This window comes from Geotrypetes seraphini, chromosome 15 (assembly GCF_902459505.1).
Source record: "Geotrypetes seraphini chromosome 15, aGeoSer1.1, whole genome shotgun sequence".
Lineage (NCBI taxonomy): Eukaryota > Metazoa > Chordata > Amphibia > Gymnophiona > Dermophiidae > Geotrypetes > Geotrypetes seraphini.
The window spans coordinates 8,310,195-8,334,608 of record NC_047098.1 but is presented as its reverse complement, the minus strand read 5'-3'; the positions used below and the strand labels follow the sequence as shown (position 1 = coordinate 8,334,608).

Genomic DNA, 24,414 nt, shown 5'->3' with positions numbered 1-24,414 from the left:
CCCAATATAATATTACATTACATTACATTAGAAACATAGAAATAGACGGCAGATAAGGGCCCATCTAATCTGCCCACCCCAATGACCCTCCCCTACCTTTCTCTGTGAATAGATCCCACGTGTCTATCCCTTTTGGCCTTAAAATCAGGCACGCTGCTGGCCTCAATAACCTGAAGTGGAAGACTATTCCAGCGATCAACCACCCTTTCAGTGAAAAAGAATTTCCTGGTGTCCCCGCGCAGTTTCCCGCCCCCTGATTTTCCACGGATGCCCCCTTGTTGCCGCGGGACCCTTGAAAAAGAAGATATCTTCTTCCGCCTCTATGCGGCCCGTGAGATACTTGAATGTCTCGATCATGTCACCCCCTCTCTCTGCGTTCCTCGAGTGAGTACAGCTGCAACTTAGTGACTTCTATTCCGCCCATACCTTGCAGTTCAAGGCGGATTACAAAAGAGCTAACTGGACATTTCCAGTAACGTTACAATTGCATTTTTGGTTACAAAAGAGGTAAAGATAGATGGATATTTCCAGGAGAACTTGCAAATTAGATAGCAAGATGACTGGACATTTCTAGGTAATATTACAAATAAGATTACAATTAAGAATTCTCGACATTTCGAGGAAGCATTACATTTTAGGGATCTGTATTCTGGGTTGATATTTTAAGGAGGAAGAGATTACCAAAGTGGAGGCTTTGGGAGGGGAATTTATCAGGGAGGAGAGGGAAGAGGGGGAGGGTTAACATAGAAACATAGAAGATGACGGCAGATAAGGGCCAAGTATGGGATATTTGCAATATACTTGTAATGTTGGGTGGGGGGGCCACAAAAATGCATATATATCTTGCTATGTGCGTGTTAAAAGGCATTCTTCAGATGTGTTCATTAAAACCATATACCGACAGGACTGGGGCTGCCAATTGCTTGGTGTAAGTTAAAAAGTTTTGCGTGATTTGCTGATAACTCTCCATCCGCCCATGATAACATAAGATAACATAAGATAAGCAATGCCTCCACTGGGTCAGACCTGAGGTCCATCATGCCCAGCAGTCCGCTCACGCGGCAGCCCAACAGGTCCAGGACCTATGCAGCAATCCTCTATCTATACCCCTCTATCCCCTTTTCCAACAGGAAATTGTCCAATCCTTTCTTGAACCCCAGTACCGTACTCTGCCCTATTACGTCCTCTGGAAGCGCATTCCAGGTGTCCACCACTCGTTGGGTAAAGAAGAACTTCCTAGCATTCGTTTTGAATCTGTCTCCTTCCAACTTTTCCGAATGCCCTCTTGTTCTTTTATGTTTTGAAAGTTTGAAGAATCTGTCCCTCTCTACTTTCTCTATGCCCTTCATGATCTTGTAGGTCTCTATCATGGCTCCTCTGAGTCTCCTCTTTTCCAGGGAGAAGAGCTCCAGCCTCTCCAATCTTTCAGTGTATGAAAGGTTTTCCATGCCCTTAATCATTCGTGTCGCTCTCCTCTGGACCCTCTCAAGTATTGCCATATCCTTCTTAAGGTACGGTGACCAATACTGAACACAGTACTCCAGGTGTGGGCGCACCATTGCCCGATACAACGGCAGGATGACTTCTTTTGTTCTGGTCGTAATACCATTTTTAATAATACCCAACATTCTGTTTGCCTTCTTCGCGGCTGCTGCGCATTGCGCCGTTGACTTAATTGTTGTATCCACCAGAACACCCAAATCTCTTTCAAGGTTACTTTCCTCTAATACTAATCCCCCCATTTGGTAGCTGAACATCGAGTTTTTTCTCCCTATATGCATGACCTTGCATTTCCCTACATTGAATTTCATCTGCCATTTATTCGCCCACTCCTCCAGTTTGTTTAGGTCCCTTGATGATTCTTATGACATGCACCTATGACTTGTGTGCAACAACTGATCAGATAGTATTTCCATGGACTTCATTCGCATGCTGAGTTTTTGGAGCATCGCTTGCCGTTTAGAAATCAGAACACTTAACCACCGCTGCAACAGTAATGATACACATTTTACTTTTGACAAATTCCGCACTGCTAAAAATTAAGATCAGCCCTTCCCATCCCAAATTAATCTGTTATGTACAGAAAACACAGCAAGAAAAAGTACTGGATAAAAGGGGGAAAAAAATCCATAATACAATCAAGGCTACAAAAAAAAAATAAATTTAGGGTAGCCACAATTAATATACATGGAAGTATATGGAAGTTTCTCTCATGTATATTTATTGTGAAAACCCAGCTGGATGTAGGGCCTCCAAGTCAAACCTTTCTCAAAGTTCCTACTCACTCATAAGCACCATTACGGATCTGTGCTAATCCCATTCAGACATCACACCGATAAATATACACATAGCAACAGCAGAAAAAGACCATCTTTCTGTACAGCTGTTCCTGCTTAAGACAGATTAAGGTAGCCATTCCCAACCCAGACCTCAGGGCACACCAGATCCCATCAGGTTTTCAAAACATCCTCAATGAAGTGAATCAGTACATGCAAATAAAATCTTTCTCATGCATTTTCATCGTGCATATCCTGAAAACCAGCAGGAAGTTCATGCAGTATTTACCACCAGCGGTCCCAAACACAAACAGAAAGAAACCAGTAGAAGTTAAAAGGCGAACCCCACTGAACTAAAAGTGCATGGCCTTAAAAAGAAACGACGGTGGTGTGGGGTCCACAGATATCCTCGATTTATAACTCCCGCACACCTCACGGATCTCGCTCAATCTGCAGATCCTCATTTTAACTCCTGCGGACCTCGGTGATCCCGCTGGAGAGGGTAAGATGATACATGGGGTGAGCGGGATCCATGAGGCCCATGGGAGTTAACCCCCCCAAAAAAAAAACAACAAACAACCCCCGACAAAAAAGAAGGTACCAGACCTCAGGGTAAAACACCACCAATAAAGTATACGTAAGTGAAGGTTGGCTTTTGACATCTCCTGGAGTTAAAACAAGGGTGACACCAGGAAATACTTCTTCACTGAACGGGTGATTGATCGATGGAATGATCTTCCCCACCAGGTGGTCGAGGCCAGTAACGTGCTCGACTTCAAGAGTCGATGGGACAAACTGGTGGGAGTACTGCGGAGTTACATAGAAAAAGGTCCGCGGCCCATCTAGTCTGCCCACCCTAATGACCCTCCCCTATTTAACTCTGTGCAGAGATCCCACGTGACGATCCCATTTCTTCTTAAAATCAGGCACGCTGCTTGCCTCGATCACCTGAAGTGGAAGTCTATTCCAGCGATCAACCACTCTTTCGGTGAAAAAGTATTTCCTGGTGTCACCGTGCAATTTCCCGCCCCTGATTTTCCATGGATGTCCTCTTGTCGCCGTCGGACCTTTGAAAATGAAGATATGTTCTTCTACCTCGATACGGCCCGTGAGGTATTTGAACGTCTCGATCATGTCTCCCCTCTCTCTGCTTTATAGTAATCTAGGTGACGGTGAAAAACTGTGTACTGTGTGGTCAAGTCTGCAACACTAACAAACTTCGTAAAAGGAAATGAGCAGTGGTTATGTGGCTAAAGTTATATCATTTTTATTTGCAGCCTTCTTTTTCTTTAAAAGCTGAAATTAGGGAAATGATTGCCAACAGCTTTAATGGTACAGTAACATAACATAACTTTATTCTTCTATACCGCCATAATCAGACGACAAGTACAGTACTCCCCCCTTGTAGGTATGTCGGGTTTCACGGTGGGAGGATCGGTGGGGTGCTGCTGCGCAGGGGGATGGGCAAGAGAGGAGAAAATCTGCTGCACAGGGGGAGAGAAAGGAGAGAGGAAGAATTGTTGGAGTGGTGGAGAGGAAGGAAGAGATGAAACAGGCAGAAAGGGGTGAGAGGGGGAGATATCCTCCATATGGTGGAGGGGAGACGTGCATGCAGAAGAGAGGGAGAAATGTTGGGCAAAGGGTGGAGGGCGGGGATGGAAAGGAGAGATGCTGCATGGAGGGGAATAGCGAGGTTTGGCACAAGGCAGGGGAGAGAGAGATGGTAGACGGTGGGAAAGAAACAAATGTTGGATATGACGGTAGAAAGTAGAAAAAAAAAATTATTTTCTGTTTTGTGATTATAATATGTCAGATTTGAAATGTGTATCCTGCCAGAGCTGGTGTTAGCAAGCATGAGCTAGGTCCTAACAGAGAGTATTTTTTATTTTATTCATACCACAGCACCGGCGTGGGGTTGGAGAGGTCAAAGTGGGGTGGAGTGGGTGAAAAGACTAAATGGTGACGTTCCCTTATGTGTATAGGGCTACAAAATAAACCTGCCAGGATGTTTGAAGAAAAAAACAACAACAAATGTCCAATTGGACAAGAAAAATGAATTAAATCGATTCAATAGGCTGAATCGAATTAAAAAATTTTTTCCCTGAATCAGGCAGCACTAGCTTAGAGTACCTGATGATTTAAAAAAAAAAAAAAAAAATTTGTACACCGCCCTGAGCTTTTCCAAAATAAGGCAGTATATCGAATGCTCATAAACATAATTATTTAATGTACAGCGCGTTTGTAGGTCTGGAAGTGCTATAGAAATGACTAATAGGAGTAGCAAAGTGATTTTTTTTTTTTTTTTAGCTTGGTGGCTTCTTTCTTCTTGGGTCAGACCAATGGTCCATCAAGCCCAGTAGCCCGTTCTCATGGTGGCCAATCCAGATCACTATTACCTTTGCCAAAACCCAAGGAGTCGCAACATTCCATTCCGAATCCTAAAGAATAGCATGATTCTGGAATCCCAAAGAGTAACAAAAGATTCTGGAACCCCCAAGGAGTAGCAACATTCCATGCTACCGATCCAGGGCAAGCCGTGGCTTCCCCTGTGTCTTTCTCAATAACAGACTATGGACTTTTCCTCCAGGAACTTGTCCAAACCTTTCTTAAAACCAGTTATGCTTATCCGCTCTTAGCACAACCTCTGACAACGTGTTCCAGAGCTTAACTATTCTCTGAGTGAAAAAATATTGCCTCTTGCTGGTTTTAAAAGTATTTCCCTGTAACTTCGAGTGTCCTCTAGTCTTTGTAATTTTTGACAGAGTGAAAAATCGGTCCACTTGTACCCTTTCTGCACCACTCAGCATTTTGTAGATTTCAATCATATCTCCCTTCAGCTGTCTCTTTCCAAGCCGATGCCTTTCTAGAAGATACCCAAACCTGAATCCCCCATTGTCTGTTCCCTGATGAGGAATGTGTACAAGTTTCAAGTTTATTATTTTTCTTGATTAATCGCTTAATCCAATTCTAAGCGATGAACATGTTAAATATAGTCTAATAAGGACAATACAATACAAAACAAACTTTAAATAATAACATTGGGTAAAGGCTAATACATAATATTTTATACTTATGACATAGGGTAAGATAATTGATAAAAAAAAGTAAAACAAAGGAAAAATACATTAGGGGAATCAATTAACACATAGCATAACACAGTAAAATAACATCACCAAATTAAGAACTATTTAATTAAATATTAAAAGCATCTTTAAAAAGAAATGTTTTCAAATTGCTTTTAAATTTTCCTAAATCCTGCTCATTCCGCAGGTAAATGGGAAGATCGTTCCAAGTTTGAGGAGCAGTTACAGAAAAAATAAATTGACGTCTAGTGTTAATAATTTTAAGTGATGGAATGGTTAATAGATTTTGCTCATTAGACCTCAAAGTTCTATTTGAATGATAAGGAATTAAATGTTTAAATATGAATGCTGGGGTCTTATGGAGAAGAGATTTAAAAACAAGTAGACAGAGTTTGTAAATAAATACAATAAAAGGTAAAATATTCTTAGTTTTACTATTTATTTATTTATTCATTCTTTTTTTTTTTTGCATGCCAACATATGCACTTTCCTGCTGCTACTAGTTTTGTAGATTGCTTTTCCGTTTAAATCCAGTGGTATGGCAAGGATTTCTTCCTAGTTAAGGCTAACAAAGGCTTTGCAGAAGTGCTATGTTGACATGGATTGATGTCATTGTGCTGATCCCTGTCTGTGCCAGATGTTCATTTTGATAAGGTACAGTAGATAGATGGTGAGATAAGGAAAATTGCTTGAGTATGTGAATAAATTCAGGTAAACCATTCTGAGCTCCCTGGGGAGAACGGTGTAGAATAAAAATGCATCCTTGTTGTCTTTCCAATTTTGGTGGGGTTCAGTTGGGGAAATATGAGGCGGCCATAATGGAGACGAGAGGTAAAGGGGCCAAATTTAGATCCTTTTGGGCACCCAAGAGTTTGCCGACAGTAATTGAATTATAGTGAAAGAATGGAGATGTGTGCATGTAGATATGGGTCGATGTTGGTTTTTTACCCTCTGCAAATGGGATGGGTTGGGGGGGGGAGGGAGTTTTATTTCAAGGATTTTGTCTTTTAATATTCTAAACTTTGTGTTAATAGTGTTATGAGCAATTTGTTTAATATTTTTATTGTATGTTACTATACTTCCCCCTCTGTATTCAGGGTTTCGTTAATGGCGGTTTCGATTATTCGTGGTTTTTCGTTCCCTGGCTCTGCCCCCCTAATTTACGTCACAGGACATCGCTGCTCCCGGCGCTGCACAGAGGAAATTGCAGGTCAGGTTATTCGCATTTTTATATCTTTTTGTAGGGAGTTTTTTTTTTACAGATAAACTGCGAATAACATATAAAAAGTTATTTGTGGCTTTTCTGTATTCGCGGCCCTGATGTTCCCCTATCACCGTGAATGCGGAGGGGGAAGTGTATATAAAATTTCGCAACTGGAAAAAAAAAATAAAATACCGTCGCACTGTACATTTGTGCTTCAAAATGATTTGCCACGCAGCTTCTGTGATTCAGCTTTTGTTTTACACGAACCGGAAATTGTTTTCATGGGGAATATTTAACCCCCTTCTTTGCACAGCTGCACTAGCATTTTGTAGTGCCGGCCGCAGCGGTAACGGCTCGGATGCTCCTAGGAGTTCTACCGGCGTCGGAGCTGTTACTGTGGGGGCTTGCGCTAAAAAAAATGCTAGCGCGGCTTTGTCAAGCAGGGGGTAAATGCCACCTTATGCGACGTGGTGGTATGCTGATCTAAGCTTGTCCTTGAGATCTCGGTTGCCCTTGAGATCTTGGAACAGCTTGTGCGGGTTATTCCTGTTGCTGCTGGAACTGAATCAAGATAAAGCGTAAGTCTTGGTGGGAAAAGCAAGAGCACCTGGCCCTGCTTGATCAGTGAAATATAATCTCGGGATTCATTTCAGACTGAGCATGCAGCCTAGAAGCTTTGATCAAATATTAAGCTGGAAGAGTGCGGGTGGATGATGGGATAAGAGTTGCTTCTTCAGGGTGCTGGACTATTTTTTCAGCCTACCATTAATTGAAGGCAGCAGACTGAGAAGCGACATCGGGTAGGGTTACCGGACGTCTAGATTTTCCTGGACATGCCCTCATTTTCGAGGACATGTTTGGGGGTCCGGGTTTTGAAAAGCTTCCTCGAAATCATGTCAGGCAGGAGGGCATGCACGGATGCCCTCCTGCCACACGAGAGCAGGAGGGGGGAGGGAGCGCTAGGGCGGGACTGGGGCATGGCAGGAATGGGTGTGCCTGGAGGCGGTCGGGGGGGGGGGGGGGTCCGGATTTTACTAAAGTAAAAAAATAAAAATCTGATAACCCTAACATCGGGTAATGTGTGATATGCTCTTCTGAAATGGTAGGGGCATGCTGAAAACTAACAGGGGGGCATAGGATAAGCGCGGGACCATCCTCGGTGACCGAACGTGAGCAAGTAAGATGCAGCACATGTTTAAAGCGCTCTACTTGGCTGGTGGCGCTCTACTTGGCTCAACGGTGGGTCCTGAATTGCCAGAATGAGTGGAATGTTGAGTCCCTGTTGCTTCGGGCAGTCGTGGTTAGATTTGTCTGGCCGGCTGCTGTTGTAGTCGGGTGCATCAGAGTCCGCCTGGCAGGCTGAAAGTAATTTGTCTAGCAGGCGTAATTAAAAGGCAGGTGTTCACATAGCAGGTCAGTAGTCTTAAAAGGCTGTGTGTGTTTGAAAATCCTCAAATAGAGAATGACACGGTGACAAAATTCATCACCGTTCCCGTCCCCGCGGATAACCGCGGGAAACCATCTTCATGTCATTCTTTAAGGAGAGAGGGAAGAATCAGAGTATGAATGGCCACAACCACTGACCCGCAAGCTTTGCTTTGAAGAATGCTGGTGTAGAAGGACTGAGGTTGAAACAGACACTACAGAATGACAGTCTCTGGTATCCAGAGCAGATATTGTGACGTCATAATGCCTCATTCCACCAGTGCCTAACAGCCAATCACATCAGTGATGTCACAATGGCTTCATTATCCTTGGCTCCCATAAGAATCAGAGTATGAATGGCCACAACCACCATTGACCCGCAAGCTTTGCTTTGAAGAATGCTGGTGTAGAAGGACTGAGGTTGAAACAGACACTACAGAATGACAGTCTCTGGTATCCAGAGCAGATATGGTGATGTCATAATGCCTCATTCCACCAGTGCCTAAGAGCCAATCACATCAGTGATGTCACAATGGCTCACATAAGAATCAGAGTATGAATGGCCACAACCACTGACCCGCAAGCTTTGCTTTGAAGAATGCTGGTGTAGAAGGACTGAGGTTGAAACAGACACTACAGAATGACAGTCTCTGGTATCCAGAGCAGATATTGTGACGTCATAATGCCTCATTCCACCAGTGCCTAAGAGCCAATCACATCAGTGATGTCACAATGGCTTCATTATCCTTGGCTCCCATAAGAATCAGAGTATGAATGGCCACAACCACCATTGACCCGCAAGCTTTGCTTTGAAGAATGCTGGTGTAGAAGGACTGAGGTTGAAACAGACACTACAGAATGACAGTCTCTGGTATCCAGAGCAGATATTGTGATGTCATAATGCCTCATTCCACCAGTGCCTAAGAGCCAATCACATCAGTGATGTCACAATGGCTCACATAAGAATCAGAGTATGAATGGCCACAACCACTGACCCGCAAGCTTTGCTTTGAAGAATGCTGGTGTAGAAGGACAGAGGATGAAATAGACACTAGAAAATGACACAGGATTATTTCCCGCGGTTATTTGCAGGGACGGGAACAGTGGCGAATTTTGTCACCATGTCATTCTCTAATCCTCAACCATGGGGCATTGGGATATCCATTCACCACCACAGTCGTAGGCTTCCCCTTTGTGGGTATCCTTATTGCCATTTCAATCGGAAAAGCAAAATGTCGGTGATGACAGCCGTGTTGCCGTGTACCACATCTGTCTCGGGTGGTTTCCTCTTCATCAGCACTGCAGTTTACCTTTAAAAGCTTTTAAATCGGTCTGTAAGCTTCTGAAGAGATTTGGCCTTCGGAAGCTTGCAGCTGAGTTCAAAAGTTCCTTAATAACGGTGTTTAATTTTATGGCACATCTCTAGAGGACAGGTGTGTTTGTAATCTTAAATATAGCTGTTGGGTATTAATTGTTATACCAAACCCTGGAGTTTTTAAAAATACTTAGTCAATTATCTTCTGTTTTCGAATTAACATTAGACTGGGGTCAGTGGTTTAAATCTGTTTGATGCTGTGATGATTTGTCGCCCAAACAATTACAGACTTAGGATATGTCCTCATAGGAATTCTGTTTAGTGCATTTTCATACATTGCCTGGTTTTATAGAAAATCTCTTTTTAACCAAGTCTTCACCTTTTTTAATTTTTAATATGGCATCCACAAACGGTATCGGCAAAGTTTAGTGGGGAAACAAATCATTTCCTTTTAACATAAGAGCATAAGAATTGCCGCTGGATGGTCCATCCAGTGGTCCGTCGTGCCCAGCAGTCCGCTCCCATGGTGGCCCTTAGGTCAAAGACCAGTGCCCTAATTGAGTTTAGCTCTACCTGCTTACGTACTGGTTCAGCAGGAACTTGTCTAACTTTGTCTTGAATCCCTGGAGGGTGTTTTCCCCTATTTGAATCCCTGGAGGGTGACATCACGTCCGCACATGTGCAGAGGCCCTCCAGATGGGCCCTGGGATGCCAGTAGGGAGTGCCAGCAGGGAAGAGGGCCGGAGAGAAGGAAGAGGCACTGGCGCCAGCTGATTGCCTACAGAAGTGTTTCTCAACTACTTCAAGCTAAACACTCCTTAAGTCTAACAAATATCAACTGAGTACCCCAACCGGACCTCACTAGGCCCAGAACCCATCCCCTTTACTAACTGTAATGCAATTTTTTTCACTCATTTTTCATATGCACGGCAGATATAAATTCTCAAAACTGACACATTTCAATCACTATATTGGAAATAAAATCATTTTACCTATTGGTGATCCTTTGCAGGCTGCTGTAATTAGCTTTAAAGGTGAGACAGGGAGGCCGGGGGGGGGGGGGAATCGTAGGACGCTAGAGAGAAGGGAGAACCATGCAGGCCTTCGGTGAATCGGGCAGCACTGGCGCTGTACCGCGTAGGGAAGTCAGCTGGCAGCCGCCTCTCTTCCTCCTCAGTGTGCCGCAGCACACTCGGGATCTCGGGAAGCCTCGGCACACAGTTTGAGAGACACTGCCTTACACATTGACAACCGTTTCTCCTTTGACTTTGGGTGCCCCTCCCTTTGCGGCTGCCTAATGGACTGTGACGTTTAGAAGCACGGTTCAGTTTTTCAGCCCACTTGATCTCTTGCTTGTTCCAAGATGAGAGATGGGGATAGTGCCCCCTCTAATAACTTATTCAAAAAAAACTCGTAGCGCCAAAGTTTTTCAGGGGAACAGTGTTGCTGCTTCTGTGTTTCTGGGAGCGCCCAATATTAATCCATCCAGGTATTATATCGGAAGCTAAGCAAAGTTGGATCCTTTCCTAGGGTTAGAGTCTAAGATAGTATAGGATTGCACATTTATTGCTAATTCGTAAGGCTGAGCTATAGTTCAGTTTTAAAGTGATTGAATTTAGCTCACCCATCCAGTGATTTAACGCTTCGTTGGGTAGAGCACCACCTAATTCAGTCCTAAATTGTAGACTGAAGATAACACCTTTTTCAGTAAGGAGGACACATTTGTATTCAGGGTAAGTTTTTAATAGTGGAGGTTACTTGGCAAGACTTTATTTTTGTCAGAAGTTGCCTGGCTGAAGAGATAATAGTATTTGTTGTTTGTTGTTAGTTTTCGAAGAAGGTGTTGCCTGTTAACAGGGTGTGCTTGTACCATGGTGTGTGTTTGTACCAAATTTTTGTTTGTATTTAATAGCAGTATTTCAGGCAGACATTTCTGCATAGAAGTGGTTCTTAATTTGAGAGTACTAAAATTATAATTGGTGCCCATTTTAATAGTTACATCGAGCAAAGGAGTTCCATGAATCTTTTCCTTTTAGCTATATTCCTATTGTTCAGTCCCGTAGGCCGACCATGAGTTCATATATTTTATCATTTCTTTATAATTGGGACACCCTCCCATTTTATGACCTTTTGTAAAGTGCATAAACTTTTGCTTATCTTTTTCTTCTAATTACATTGTTTCCGGGGTTTTCTTTAACACTTAAGGGATGCTTTTACTAAATGGCGGTAGAGGTTTCTACCGCAGGCCGGCAAGGTAAGTGCTCCGACGCTCATAGAAATCTAGAGCACTTAACCTCGCCGACCTGTATTAAAAAACCTCTAGCGCCGTTTACTAGTGGACAGTGTAGTCGTGCGTTTTTGAACATCATTTTGCACGGTTGGTTCAGATGTTAGTGTTGCCTCAACTTGATTACTGTAATTCTTTATATTTGAACTAGTGTTTAAGCCCTGTTACATTAACGGCTGCTAGAATAGATGTGTAGAATTTATTTCTTTCTGTCTCTCTCCCTGCCCCCTCTATCTTTTTTTCTGTCTCTCCCCTGCCCCTGTCTTTCTTTCTTTCTCTCTCTCCCTGCCCCTGTCTTTCTTTCTTTCTTTCTCTCTCCCTGCCCCCTCTATCTTTCTTTCTGTCTCTCTCCCTGCCCCCTCTATCTTTCTTTCTGTCTCTCTCCCTGCCCCTGTCTTTCTTTCTTTGTCTCTCTCCCTGCCCCTTCTTTCTTTCTGTCTCCTTGCCCCCTGTCTGTCTGTAAGTCTTTCTTTCTTTCTTCAGTGGCAGCGCTGTAAATAGGCTGTTCACGGCCAGCCCCGACAGGTCCTTTCCCCTACCGCATCCGAAGTGATGCCAGGATTTGCCGTGAACAGCTTGTTTACAGCACTGCCACTGATGCTTTGGGTAAGGAATGGGAGGTTGGCCTCTGCCCTGAGACTCTTCCCTGCTCGGCGGTTCCTGGTGCCACTGCGTTGAGATGCTTCCCTTGCTTGGCGGTTCCTCCCTGCTCGGCGGTTCTATTCTACTGCACATGCGGAGGCATGCGCTGAAAACTGCCACCTGCGCACGCGCCGCTACTACCGTGTCTCTGCCTACTCTGCCACAGAGCTACGGATCGCGGAGGTAGGCGTGCGCATGTGCACTTAGGATTTTATAATCATTGACTTAGCATCAAAACTGATAAAAAAATTACAATTGCTCCAGAATACTGCGGTTAGATTAATTTTTGCTCTAAAAAGATATGAAAGTGTTAGTATATAAGGATCTTCATTGGGTTATTAAGTTTAAATTAGCTTGCATAGTTTATCATCTATTGCAGGCTGACTCTTCAGATAATCTGATTTTGCTTTTTTTTTCTCATTTGCATTATTCTTCCACCAGATTATGTGGTTCTTTATTGCTACATTTTCCACAGATTAGAGGAGTACGGTAAAAACGATAGTTCAACTCCTCTTTTTCTTACGCTGCCATTACAATTTGGAGTAAGAACGTAAGAATTGCCGTACTCCATTTGCTCTGGAGCATGATAGAGATTTAATTTTCAGACTTTATGGTAGAAAAATGAATGAATGAAAAGTTCTTTGGTTCGGCTATTTGTATTTTTCCTGACATTGTTCAAGCAACACAGAAACGGAGAAAAGACTTTTTGCTTTATAAATCCAGGGTTTTAGCCCTGGGTGTATCTTTTATTTTGAAATTTTCGGCAAAGTGTTGCATTAAGTTACAGGGGGAAAATTTCTTATTTTTCGAACCAAAACAAAAATTTATTCTGGCCAAAGAAGGTGGGAACGTGACTATCGGTCCGATAGCTCTTCCTGCAGTTTAAACTGGCTATTGGGGTTTTTTAGATCTTAGTCTCCCCTTAAGATTGTTATTTATTTCTAGATATGATGATAATTATATTACTTGGATCTCTCTTATTGTGGACTAAATAAGGAATAATTATTTTCCTTCCTGAATCACTGGTTTAAGTGATGCTAGGTTTATATTTTCTTTGTATTATTATTACAAATCCATATGCAAGGATTTGATTTGCTTGTTTGAAAATTGAAAAGTTGAACAAATAAATAATTAAAAATAAGAATTGCCGTACTGGGACAGACCAAAGGTCCATCAAGCCCAGTATCAAACAGTGGCCAACCCAGGTCCCAGGTACCTAACTAAATCCCAAATAGTAAAATAATAATCTACCTGTCCACATTAGGACTGGTATTAATTATTTAAGGTTTCCTAAAACTTTTTTTTAATGATTTATTGTAATATTCATGGTATGATATTTTAATTATTGACTGCTTTTGTATTCTCCTGTAGATTTTACGGCTTCTTTGATTGTAAATTGCCTGGAACCTTGTTGTGGATTAGATTAGTAAAACCCAGCGTAAATAGTTAACTACTTGTCAAATAAAATCTATTGGCCTCGCTCATTTCAAGCTACAGCTTTGCTGATCTCCTACTGCATTGTTTTTGTTGTGAAGACTTTTCTTAAACCTTCCTATCGAGAGCATTGGCTCCGTGGCTTTGGTTTTTAGTTGGGTTAATCCCATGAACACCCATTGTGGCAATCTGGAAAACCTAATTGGCAAGGTGTGCCCCCAGGAGAGGGTTTAGCGGCACTGCCCTAAAATAACTCCCCACAGTATTTCGGGAAAGTAAAAGCAACACACAGTGTGAATGTAAGGTTCACTTGAGAAAACACATTTACCTGCCTAAATCACTTTGTTGTTCACAAAACTTTTAACAATAATCACAACTATAAGAAATAATAAAGAGTTTGTTTTTTTTCTTTTTCTTTCTAAAATCGTGTCACAATATAAGGGTGTATGTACAGCAAAACTGCCTTGTGTAGGTGTTCCTGAGTCATAGCTTGAACGGAGCTGGGGTGGAGAGTTACAATAATCACATAGAGTACAGGCACAAGACTTAAATGGCTACTGGGCTGGTGCTGGATTCCTATTTGGCACGACTGTTGCCTTCCTGAACAGAACCTTCATGTTCCAAGCAAGCAGACAGCAATCCTGGCTGGCAAACTACATAAACAGAGCCAGACAGACCTACGGCGCATACCGAAAATCAATTAAAACCGTTCTATTTGACCAATTCATCGCCTAAACAAATGACCTTCTCTCACTATGATATTTCTCTTCACAAACCTGATGTAATTTCTCATGTAACTCCGATGCCTCGTGTAACCCCTCTCATGTAACCCCAATTTTTATGTAACATTTCTCCTCTTGCATTCTGTAACTCCATGATTGTCCAGCCTTCTTTCAATGTGAACCGCCTAGAAGTCTTTCGACTATGGCGGTATAGAAAAATAAAGTTATTATTATTATTTATAATATTGGTGCCTTTTTGGACTTATCGCATAAGCATGGGCCCATAATGGCAAAATCAGAAGCTGTACAATTCATAGAAATGAAAATCAACCAAAAAAAAAGTTGTAGGCAGGTCCTTTTTTGTTGGCATAAACTCCATCCATGCTATGACTCGGTGACACCTACACAAGGTGCGTATATAAGGATACACAGTTTTGCTGTATATGTATATACAGGTACCTTTATATTGTGGCATGATTTTAGAAAAGAAAAAGCCATTATTATTTCTTATTACTGTGATTTCTTATTAAAAGTTTTGTGAATAGCAAAGTGATTTAGGCAAGTAAATGTGTTCTCTCATTCACAGTATTTATTGATTTATTAATTTTTATAACCCGTCTTCCCCAGGAGCCCCGAATGGGTTACAAGGATACATACACAGAGTTTTCAGGAACAGAGATGCCTACGCTACAGAGTCAGTAACATGCTACAGGATCAAAGACGCAAAATGACATAGTAACATAGTAGATGACGGCAGAGAATGGTCCATTAAGACAGCCCAACCTGATTCAATGTAATTTTTTTTTCTTTGTAGCTATTTCTGGGCAAGAATCCAAAGCCCTACCTGGCACTGTGCCCGGGCTCCAACCGCCGGAATCCCCGACAAAACCCACTCCCCCCCCCCCAGCCACTGAAGCCCTCCCCAGCCCATCCTCCCCCAAACGGCCACACACAGACACAGACCGTGCAAGTCTGCACAGCACTGGCTCCAGTTCAACACTTAATATTATTTTCTGATTCTAGATCCTCTGTGTTCATCCCACGCTTCTTTGAACTCCGTCACCGTTTTCCTCTCCACCACCCCTCTCTGGAGCGCATTCCAGGCATCCACCACCCTCTCCGTAAAGTAGAATTTCCCAACATTGCTCTTGGATCTACCACCCCTCAACCTCAAATTATGTCCTCTGGTTTTACCATTTTCCTTAACCCAAGCACAGTGCAGGGTAAAGCTTTGCATTCTTGCCCAGAAATAGCTAAGAAGAAAAAATTAAAAATTTAAATTGAATCAGGTTGGGCAGACTGGATGGACCATTTGGGTCTTTATCTGCTGTCATCTACTATGTTACTATGTGACTTAGAACACATGCTTTGCAGAATCTAAGAAAATAAATCCTAGAGTCACGAATGGGTATTAACATATCTGCAGTGAACGGTAGAAGAACAGGTTAGCAGGCACAGGTGTTCTGAGGTAAGGTACGTCGAAGCGAGGTCTGTCAGAGTTTGGGACCAGAATCGATCCGGTCCATGAAAAGAAGCGTCTTTACTTCCTTCCGGAAGGGCAGTAGGTTATCGATTGCCCTAGTGGCAGGAGGGAGTTGATGCCATCATTTAGGTATGCTATAGGAATAGGATCGCTTTCGGGCTGTTTGCTGAAGGGTTGGAAAGTCTGAGTTCCCGTTGTGACCGGAGGGGTCACTGAGAGTGGTGTATTGGTAGTTTCCTCGCTACATAGTCAGTTGTCATGTCGTGGAAGCGTTTAAACGCTAATACTAGTTGTTTGAAGATATTGCATTGGGGGGGGGGTGTTGCTTTTACTTTCCTGAAATAATGTGGGAAGTTATGTTACCCTGGGCAAGTCACTTACGGTAATCCCCCATTGCCCCAGGACATTAGATAGTGTGAGGGGCAGACAGGGAAAATGCCCGAGTACCTGAATGTAAACCACTTACGCTATAAGTGGTATAGAACAGATACAAGTAGATTGATCTTTTTACGGCATCAAGATTTACAAAGACTAGGGGCAATCGATGAAGCAGAGAATGTGGTAAGAACAGTTAATGTAGCTGGTTTAGAAAGGGTTTGGACAATTTCCTGGAGGAAAAGTCCATAGTCTGTTGTTGAGACAGACATGGGGAAGCCACTGCTTGCCCTGGATTGGTAGCATGGAATGTTGTTACTCTTTGGGGATTCCGCATGGAATGTTGATACTCTTTGGGGATTCCACATGGAATGTTGCCACTCTTTGGAGTTCTGGAATCTTGAACTCGGAGATTCTGGAATGCTGCTACTATTTGGGTTTTTGCCAGGTACTAGTGACCTGGATTGGCCTCCGTGAAGACGAGATACTGGGCTGGCTGGACCATTGGCCTGACCCAGTAAGGCTGTTCTTATGTTCTTAATATATCTTGAAAGTTATAAGCCCTTGGTCAGATTTGCAGCCTGCACCGTTTACCCTCTTTGCTAATTATAGTTTGTCTTTTCTCACATCTGTATAACATTCATAAAGGTAACACTTAGCTAAGCCTGCCGGTAAAATAATCGGAATATAATGCTGATCTGCTTAAAGTCTCCCTTTTCTGTAGCACTAAAATAATTAGGGGGCAAGCCTGTAAATTGATTTCTCAGTCTAAGCCCCCCAATTCTGTGTGCTTATTGCCAATTCTACAAGGGCATGTTGGCACCAAGATTCCAGTGTAAAATACCAGTGTAAGGTTGGCACTAGCACACCCATGTGTAGGTACACCCTCTTACGCCATGTCAGTTGTGTGTATCTGTTAGGTTTTGCTGTATTTTCTTATTGGGAAAATGTTGTATCTGTTTGTATTGCTCTATGCTTTATTTCCTGAATAAACTGTTTACAAAAAAAATAAATATATATATATATCTAATATAATAAAGCTCTAAGCGCGCATGCACACTCCCACCTGCGTGCTCCCGTTTTCTGTGCGCTGTAGGGCACCGCAGGTAGAAGTGCGCATGCGCCAGAATCCCCCGATGCGGATGTCGGCCTCGGGCGGCTGCAGGCCGTGGCGGAAGATGACATGAAGGAAAGTAGCAGCGAGCCACAGTGTCTCCAGCGACCGTGTCCCTGCCTCTCCGTTTCCGGACTGTGGTTTGTCGACACCGCAGGAAGGGAAGGGGGGCTGGGGGGAATGGACTAAGGAAGCCGGCCAGACTGCGGGAAGGGAAAGGGGGGGGGGTATGGGAAACGCTGCTGCTGCACAGGGAAGTGGTGGGAGAGAAATGCTGCTGCATAGGACCAGGGAGAGAGACAGACAGATAGATAGAAAGAAAAGAAGAAAGACACAGGGGCAGGGAGAGACACAGAAAGACAGACAGACAAAGGGCTCAGGGAGAGAGACAGAAATAAAGACACACAGACATATATTCTAGCATCCGTTAATGTAATGGGCTAAAATACTAGTATATATATATATGGTGTTTACTGCAAGCCATAGTTTATACAGCAGTGCTTTTATTCATTAACCATACATTACATTATGATGGACCTTCAAACAATGTGATGGAGAGAGAATAGAGCCAGCAACATTTCATTGCACATTTAACACAATCTTTAATCATTGGCCCATTAATTCAATCACATAATGAGATCTGTGATTAAACCTATTATAAATGTCTCCAAATATGTTTCGCTTGTCCTCAAACGTGAATCAGTCAACATCCCCAAAGGTGGAAATCCATGCTGTGAAATCACAAAGGTAGTTGCAGTCCAGAGAGCCAACGTTGGACCAGCAGTTTGCTGCTTAAGATAAGTGTTGCTGATTTAAAAGCTTCCAGTTACAGAATTTTAAAGATAAAAATTGGCATTTATGGGGCAGTTAGATTTATGAAATTGCGCACTAATGAAATATAGGCACACATCACTAATTAGAATGAAATATAAAATAATCAAATAAGGGAAGGGAAGGAGGTAATGGTATAAATGATTATTTGAAAACTGAACAGAATGTGGACTTGGGATAAACAGTGATTTATGAAATATCCTTTAACCCTAGATATTGTAAGTGATATCATAAGATGACACGTTTCAAAATCTGCATCAAGAGATTCCCAGTCTTCAGTTGCGTACTCTGCAACTAAAGCAACATGGCATCGTGTCCATTTTAAACAATGACTTGATAGAAATTGATCAGTCGGTGCACAGCATGCTTACAAAAGCTAGACATCCATTCTAATCTAGTGTTTAATCCCATAGAAGCAAGAGTTAAGATGAAAGATCCAAAATTGCTCGTCGCACTTCAGTTGTTTGCATGCACTACCATACCAATCAATAAACAGAAAAATCAATGCCCTCCCTTTCGAATAAGTTCAGGATGTTGTTTAGCTAAATAGAGCATTACCAGGGGAACAGCTACATTTGCTGGTAATCATTCTAGAGCAGTGTTCATTAAGATGTAACCAGATCCATTGGCTTTGCATTCCCTACATAAACGAAAGGCAAGGGTACAGAGTGGTATATGCTAGAAAAGAGAGGGGTGCAATTAGTTTAGCCAATGTGTAGAGCAATGTCTCGCAAACTTTTTTTTAGCTCTGGCACACTAAGGGCTCCTTTTACAAAGCTGCGTTAGGTTCCTTAACGCACGGAATAGCGGTGCTAAAATGCGCGCACTAGCCACTACCGCCTCCTCTTCAGCAGGCGGTAGTTTTTCGGGCTAATCCAGCGCGTGCGCTAAAAACGCTAGTGCACCTTTGTAAAAGGAGCCCTAAATGGAGCAAATGTTTTTTTGTGGCACATTATAATTTAAATTATAAAATTGCAAAACCAACAAAAAGTTAAACTTGAGAGTTATTTATTTAAAGCTATGCATGGGTGTAATTTTAACAATGATGAAGTTAAAGTACGTATATAGTAAAGAATTGCTGATCAATGCGATGGATGTTTTTGAGAGCAAATTCAACTCAAAATGTGGCTCCACGGTCGTTCTTTTTTTTTTTTTTTTCCCCAATTTAATTTCTGTCACAATCCAAGTTTGCAAAGATAAAACGATCCATACAGTAACAAAGCCTGGATATCCAGCACCTGCTCTTGGTTTTGCAAATATCGAAAACATTTTTGAGTCAGTTTTTAGATCATGACAGAATTTCTGTAGAATTTTTGATGAAATTGACTCGGTTTTGGAAAATAGATTATTTCTGGTTTGGAGGCAAGAACTATTTCCATTGTACAAAAAAGAGCAGCATGTTGAAATTTAAGCTGAATTAAGGGGCGTTTTACTAAGCTGCAATAGAATGTGGCTTTAGCACACCCTTACGCCTTTTCCCGTGCGCTAAGGCCATTTTTACTACAGCCAGATACTGGTCTAGATGGACCAGTAAGGCTATTCTTATGTTGTTTGAAATTTGCTACAGGATGTCCTGTAGTAAGCCATTTTAATTGCAGCAAGCACATGCTAGTGTTTATCATAGCTTAGTGAAAGAGTTCCTTATGAGTTTCTGCCATAACCACTTTATTGGTACTGCCTTCGGGTAGCAGTGCCTGTCTTCTCGCTCCTTTGGAAGCTGCCTTGGTGTATGGCAACAAATGGGCGTGGGTATTTTCAGAAGCCTTGATCAATTATGTAGCCTGTCTTGCAATCTTATCTGGGTCTCACGTGTCATATAAAAATGCAAATCAATCTGGACGAGCCCAGTTCTTCTGGTAGCCACTCGTTTTGATTAATAGCCATTTAAGTTTGTTATCCAAACATGCAAGGCCAGTTTCTGCCAGTCTTCTCTCCTTTCCCTCCGGAGGCAGGGTGGATTTGTTTTTAAATAATTGAGTTAGGAAGATTCTGCACTGACTGCAATGAATTTTATTTTATTTATTTTTTCATGTTAAAGGAATATCTGTTAACTGTATTAACATAAGAATTGCTATACTAGGACAGACCGAAAGTCCACCAAGCACAGTATCCTGTTTCCAACAGTGGCCAACCCAGGTCCCAAGTACCTAGATAGATCCCAAGTAGTAAAAAAAAACCCCAGATTTTATGATACTTATCCTAGGAATAAGCAGTGAATTTCCCCAATCCATCTCAATAATAATAATAATAATAATAACTTTATTTTTATATACCGCCAGCTATCTTGCGACTTCAAGGCGGTTCACAATAAAAGAAACTGTGGATACAATAAAAGAAAATGTCAATACAATAAAGAGAAACTTTACGTACAATGAATTAAAGAGTATAGCAGTGTACATCTCAATACAATAAAGAGAAACTTTGTGTACAATGAATTAAAGAGTATAGCAGTATACATCGGCCTATGGACTTCTCTTTTAGGCAATTATCCAAACCTTTTTTAAACACTGTTAAGCTAACTGATTTCTCCACATTCTTCAGCAACAAATTCCAGAGTTTAATTACACATTGAGTGAAGAAATATTTTCTCCAGTTTATTAGCAGCTTCATCTCATGCCCCCCCTCCCCAGTTCTAGTATTTTTTGGAAAGGGTGAACAAGAGATTCACATCTACCCTTTCCACTCCACTCAGTATTTTGTAGATCTCTGTCATATTACCCCTGATCCATCTCTTCAAGCTGACGAGCCCTAGCCGCTTTAGCCTCTCCTCATAGGGAAGTGTTCTCAAACTTTTTATAATTTTCTTAACAGGTTCCAAAAATCAATGGAGGCTATATATGGAGTTGTTTATCTTTTCAAGACTGTGGAAGTATGATCTGCTCACTTTTCAATATTGTCCGTCTTCCTTATCCTCCGTATTTGTATTTATGTCCAGACTCCTTTGTCAGATTCCCCAAAATTCTCTTGTCTGCTGATCAACTTCATTTGTGCTACCACATCGTCATATAGTTAAATAAAAAGTGTTGAAAATTGGTGGTACATTGTTAATGCTGGTTTTTTCCATTGTTTTTCTTTTTTTTTTTTTTTAACTTTGTGCTAAACAAGCATGAAATAATAATTTAGGCTAAAATGGAAGAAATTTTTTTTTTTTTTTTTAAACGGTGCTAAGCCAGAAATAATTTTACTTTCATTTTTAATACATTAAGGGCCCCTATTACAAAGCGACGGTAGCAATTCCCGCGCAGCGTATGCGATGCAGCTCATTCAATGCTTATGGCCTGCTTTGCGTTTGCCGCACTGGGACTTGCTGCCGTGGCTTTGTAAAAGGAACTCTAAACTTCAAAAATTAACTTTGCTTCCAGTTTAACTATAACTCCATTTGCGTGGCGTGTGTGCGCATTGTTTTTAATTTTTTTGTATATTTTATCATATTAAAGCATCAGCTGAGTTTAGGAGTGAAACATGGTGTCCCCAAAAGGGAAAAGTTTTCACTTATAATCTCTGTAAACAACCAAAATAACTAAGGACAATTAATTATCTATAAGTCCGCAATATAAAATAGGGAAGATAATTTAAGCCAAAAGATTGATAACTAAAACTGATTTAAACAGGATAGGGAGACTAGCAGAAGCATAGCCAGGTTTTAATGTCCTCTTGTCTGTGTAATGCTGAAGGGTTGATCCACATAGCTGCCATTTTATTCAGAATCCATTTGGGGTGCTCCTCTTGCCATCTCATCTAGATACTGTATGCCTCGAGACTGGCACAGAAGAGACCACTATATAGGCCGGTCCTAACTTCGCCTAGGTGAAAACCTCTCCCACCACCACCACCACAAGAAATGGGAGATACTTTATAATCGCTCTTTATTTTCCAGAAATCTCTAGCTGATTAGTGTCAAAGATGAAGCAAATATTCATTCTCAAGAAAGAGAGAGATAATTCTGTGCCAAAACATCTTGAACCATAGAATGAAATTTTCTCCTCGTGTACTAAAAAAAAAAAAAGCCCCTTTCATTCTAACCTTGTCCCCAAGAGCACCTAAACATGTCATATAGTTCGGTGACAGAACCATAGTTTGACTCCAGTTGCTCCCAATCTCCAGCGCTGCATGAATAATATGACCATTTATTTTTTTCATCAAAACAGGACATCTATTTTTTTTTTTTTTAATTCATATAACTCACTTGACATTCTTAAACAATATTATTATACATGTTTTAATTCCCCCCACCCATCTCCCATCCCTTCCCATATCAATAAAATAATCTATCCAAACATATACATACTTAGACATCCCTCTTCCATAATACAATTAATCATACATTAACCTATCCCTCCCCCACCCTTTCTTCCTCAAACTCTTTTTTCATTTTATTATATACATTAATGCACAACAAATATATCTCATCATATTACATATATCCCCTAATATTACATATATCCCCTAATATTTCCAATAATTTTACCCCCTTTCCTTTTCTATTCATACATATATACCATGTTTCTTGTATCCATCTATTAATTTTCAGTCCCGCCCTTCCTGGCCCGGAACTTCTTTTCCGATGTCAGAATTGACGTCGGGGAGGCTTCTGGGCCGGTGCCTGGACATGCCTTTCCTGCGGTTGTTGCCGCAGCGGGCGGAGAAGCAGGGAGAGAGCCCATTCTCCGCGATCGCCTGTCCCGTTGTCCCCACACACAGCTTCGGGACGCCGTCTCTGAAAACGGGACATTTTCGGCTTCCCGAAGCTGTGAGTGGGGGCAACGGGACAGGGGATCTGAAAAAGGGACGGTATGGTCACATTATGTATGAAGCATCCTAGAAAGCTCCCTTTTCCCTGTGTCTGTCAGCATCCTGGAGTCTTCATGCTTCCCAGGACACCTGTCATCCATGGCCTGCTGCATTGAGATCACTGGGAGGGGCAGAGTTAGGGTCCCTGGAATTGGCCAGTCTTAACAGGAAAACTTCAAAATCTATCAGTAACAAAACTCAGGTAGTTATTTCAAACAAGACTGTCAGTGTCATTTTTGATGTTTGGCATCAGACAGAGAATGTTCTAGATAAAAAGCAACTGGGAGAGGGGGGTGTCCCTTGTTCAGAGCTGGGTTGCTGATGAGTTACTGGAGGCTGAAGGCGAGAGGCTGTCTTTTAGCTGCTAAACTGGACCGATGTGTGCGCAGTTTTATCGATGAATGAACCTTTTAAACGTATTCATCGAAACTGACTGTCTAGTTTTGGCGTTAATAAGAAAGTGTATATGTGTTTTATAGTTAGACTTTTTTAAGGTATTGCATTTTGGTAATAAAAGATGTTCTACCGTTTTGTCTTTCAGAGCTCTGAAAATGGTTGGAATTCTCAAAATAGTTTGGATATATTTTGAACTCAGACTTTCACATTGACATGAGCGAGAAGATAGAAAATCAAATTTGAGTCTTAAGCCTACTTATCTGCTCACCACCAGTGGTCATAATGGCCCAGTCAAAGTCCAGTGGATCTCAGTATGCTCTGACTGCCTTAGGAATAGGAATGCTTATCATTGGGATCGTAATGGCAGCATGGAATCTGGTGCCGGGATTTGGCAATAACCAGTCTCTATCTCAAGGAAATGGTAGCCAGCCAGAACCAAATGGAGGAACGAAAGGAGATGGAGGAGGAACAGTGACAAACAAACAATTTCCTCTGGCTTACGTGATGATTGGGTCAGGACTTGCCCTGCTGCTGCTGGCTATATGCCTCAATGCCCGGCAGAAGAAAAAACAGGAAAGACAAAGTGATGCAAACTCCAGGAACTCCCAAGACTCTCCGGTTAGACGTCGAGCTCAGGAAGAGGGGTGAGTCTATTGGATCTCTCTAGAACATGATTGAATAATTTTTTTATTTTTATTTTTTTTTGGGGGGGGAGGGGGGTCCACAGAGAACCGGCTCAAGTCTGCACCCTCCCAAATGTTGGCATTACAAGCAGTTGTAGACTCTATGGGCCGGTTGTGCTAATCTCCTGCATCACAGGATCACTTTGCTGGTTTGTGAATTTTGAAACTGTGGTGCCAGTATTCAGGAGCAACTGGTGTATTGATTGGGCGGGGCCTTAACATGTAGTTAATGCAAGAAAGCAGGCAAATGCGCAATTGGGTTAAGAGGCAAACAGACACCTTATCAATTTCTTGGAATTTCTCTGGAGGAGGCATGGCAAGGAGGTAAACAGGTGGAACGCAATTTGTTTGGC

At 42.0% G+C, this 24,414-nt stretch overlaps 1 protein-coding gene across 3 annotated transcripts in view; it reads left to right on the top strand.

Annotated features, from left to right (window-relative positions):
* TMEM51 (transmembrane protein 51) overlaps nucleotides 1-24,414 on the top strand; it is a 34,963-nt gene that overhangs the window by 2,426 nt on the left and 8,123 nt on the right. For 2 of the 3 annotated variants that reach the window (XM_033922636.1, XM_033922639.1), the window contains exon 2: nucleotides 23,524-24,022. In XM_033922636.1, the coding sequence (XP_033778527.1) occupies nucleotides 23,661-24,022 (362 nt within the window). In that variant the 5' untranslated portion in view covers nucleotides 23,524-23,660. Of the gene's footprint in view, nucleotides 1-6,456; nucleotides 6,570-23,523; nucleotides 24,023-24,414 lie in introns of all 3 variants that reach the window. The other variant, XM_033922637.1, reaches the window with a different exon arrangement.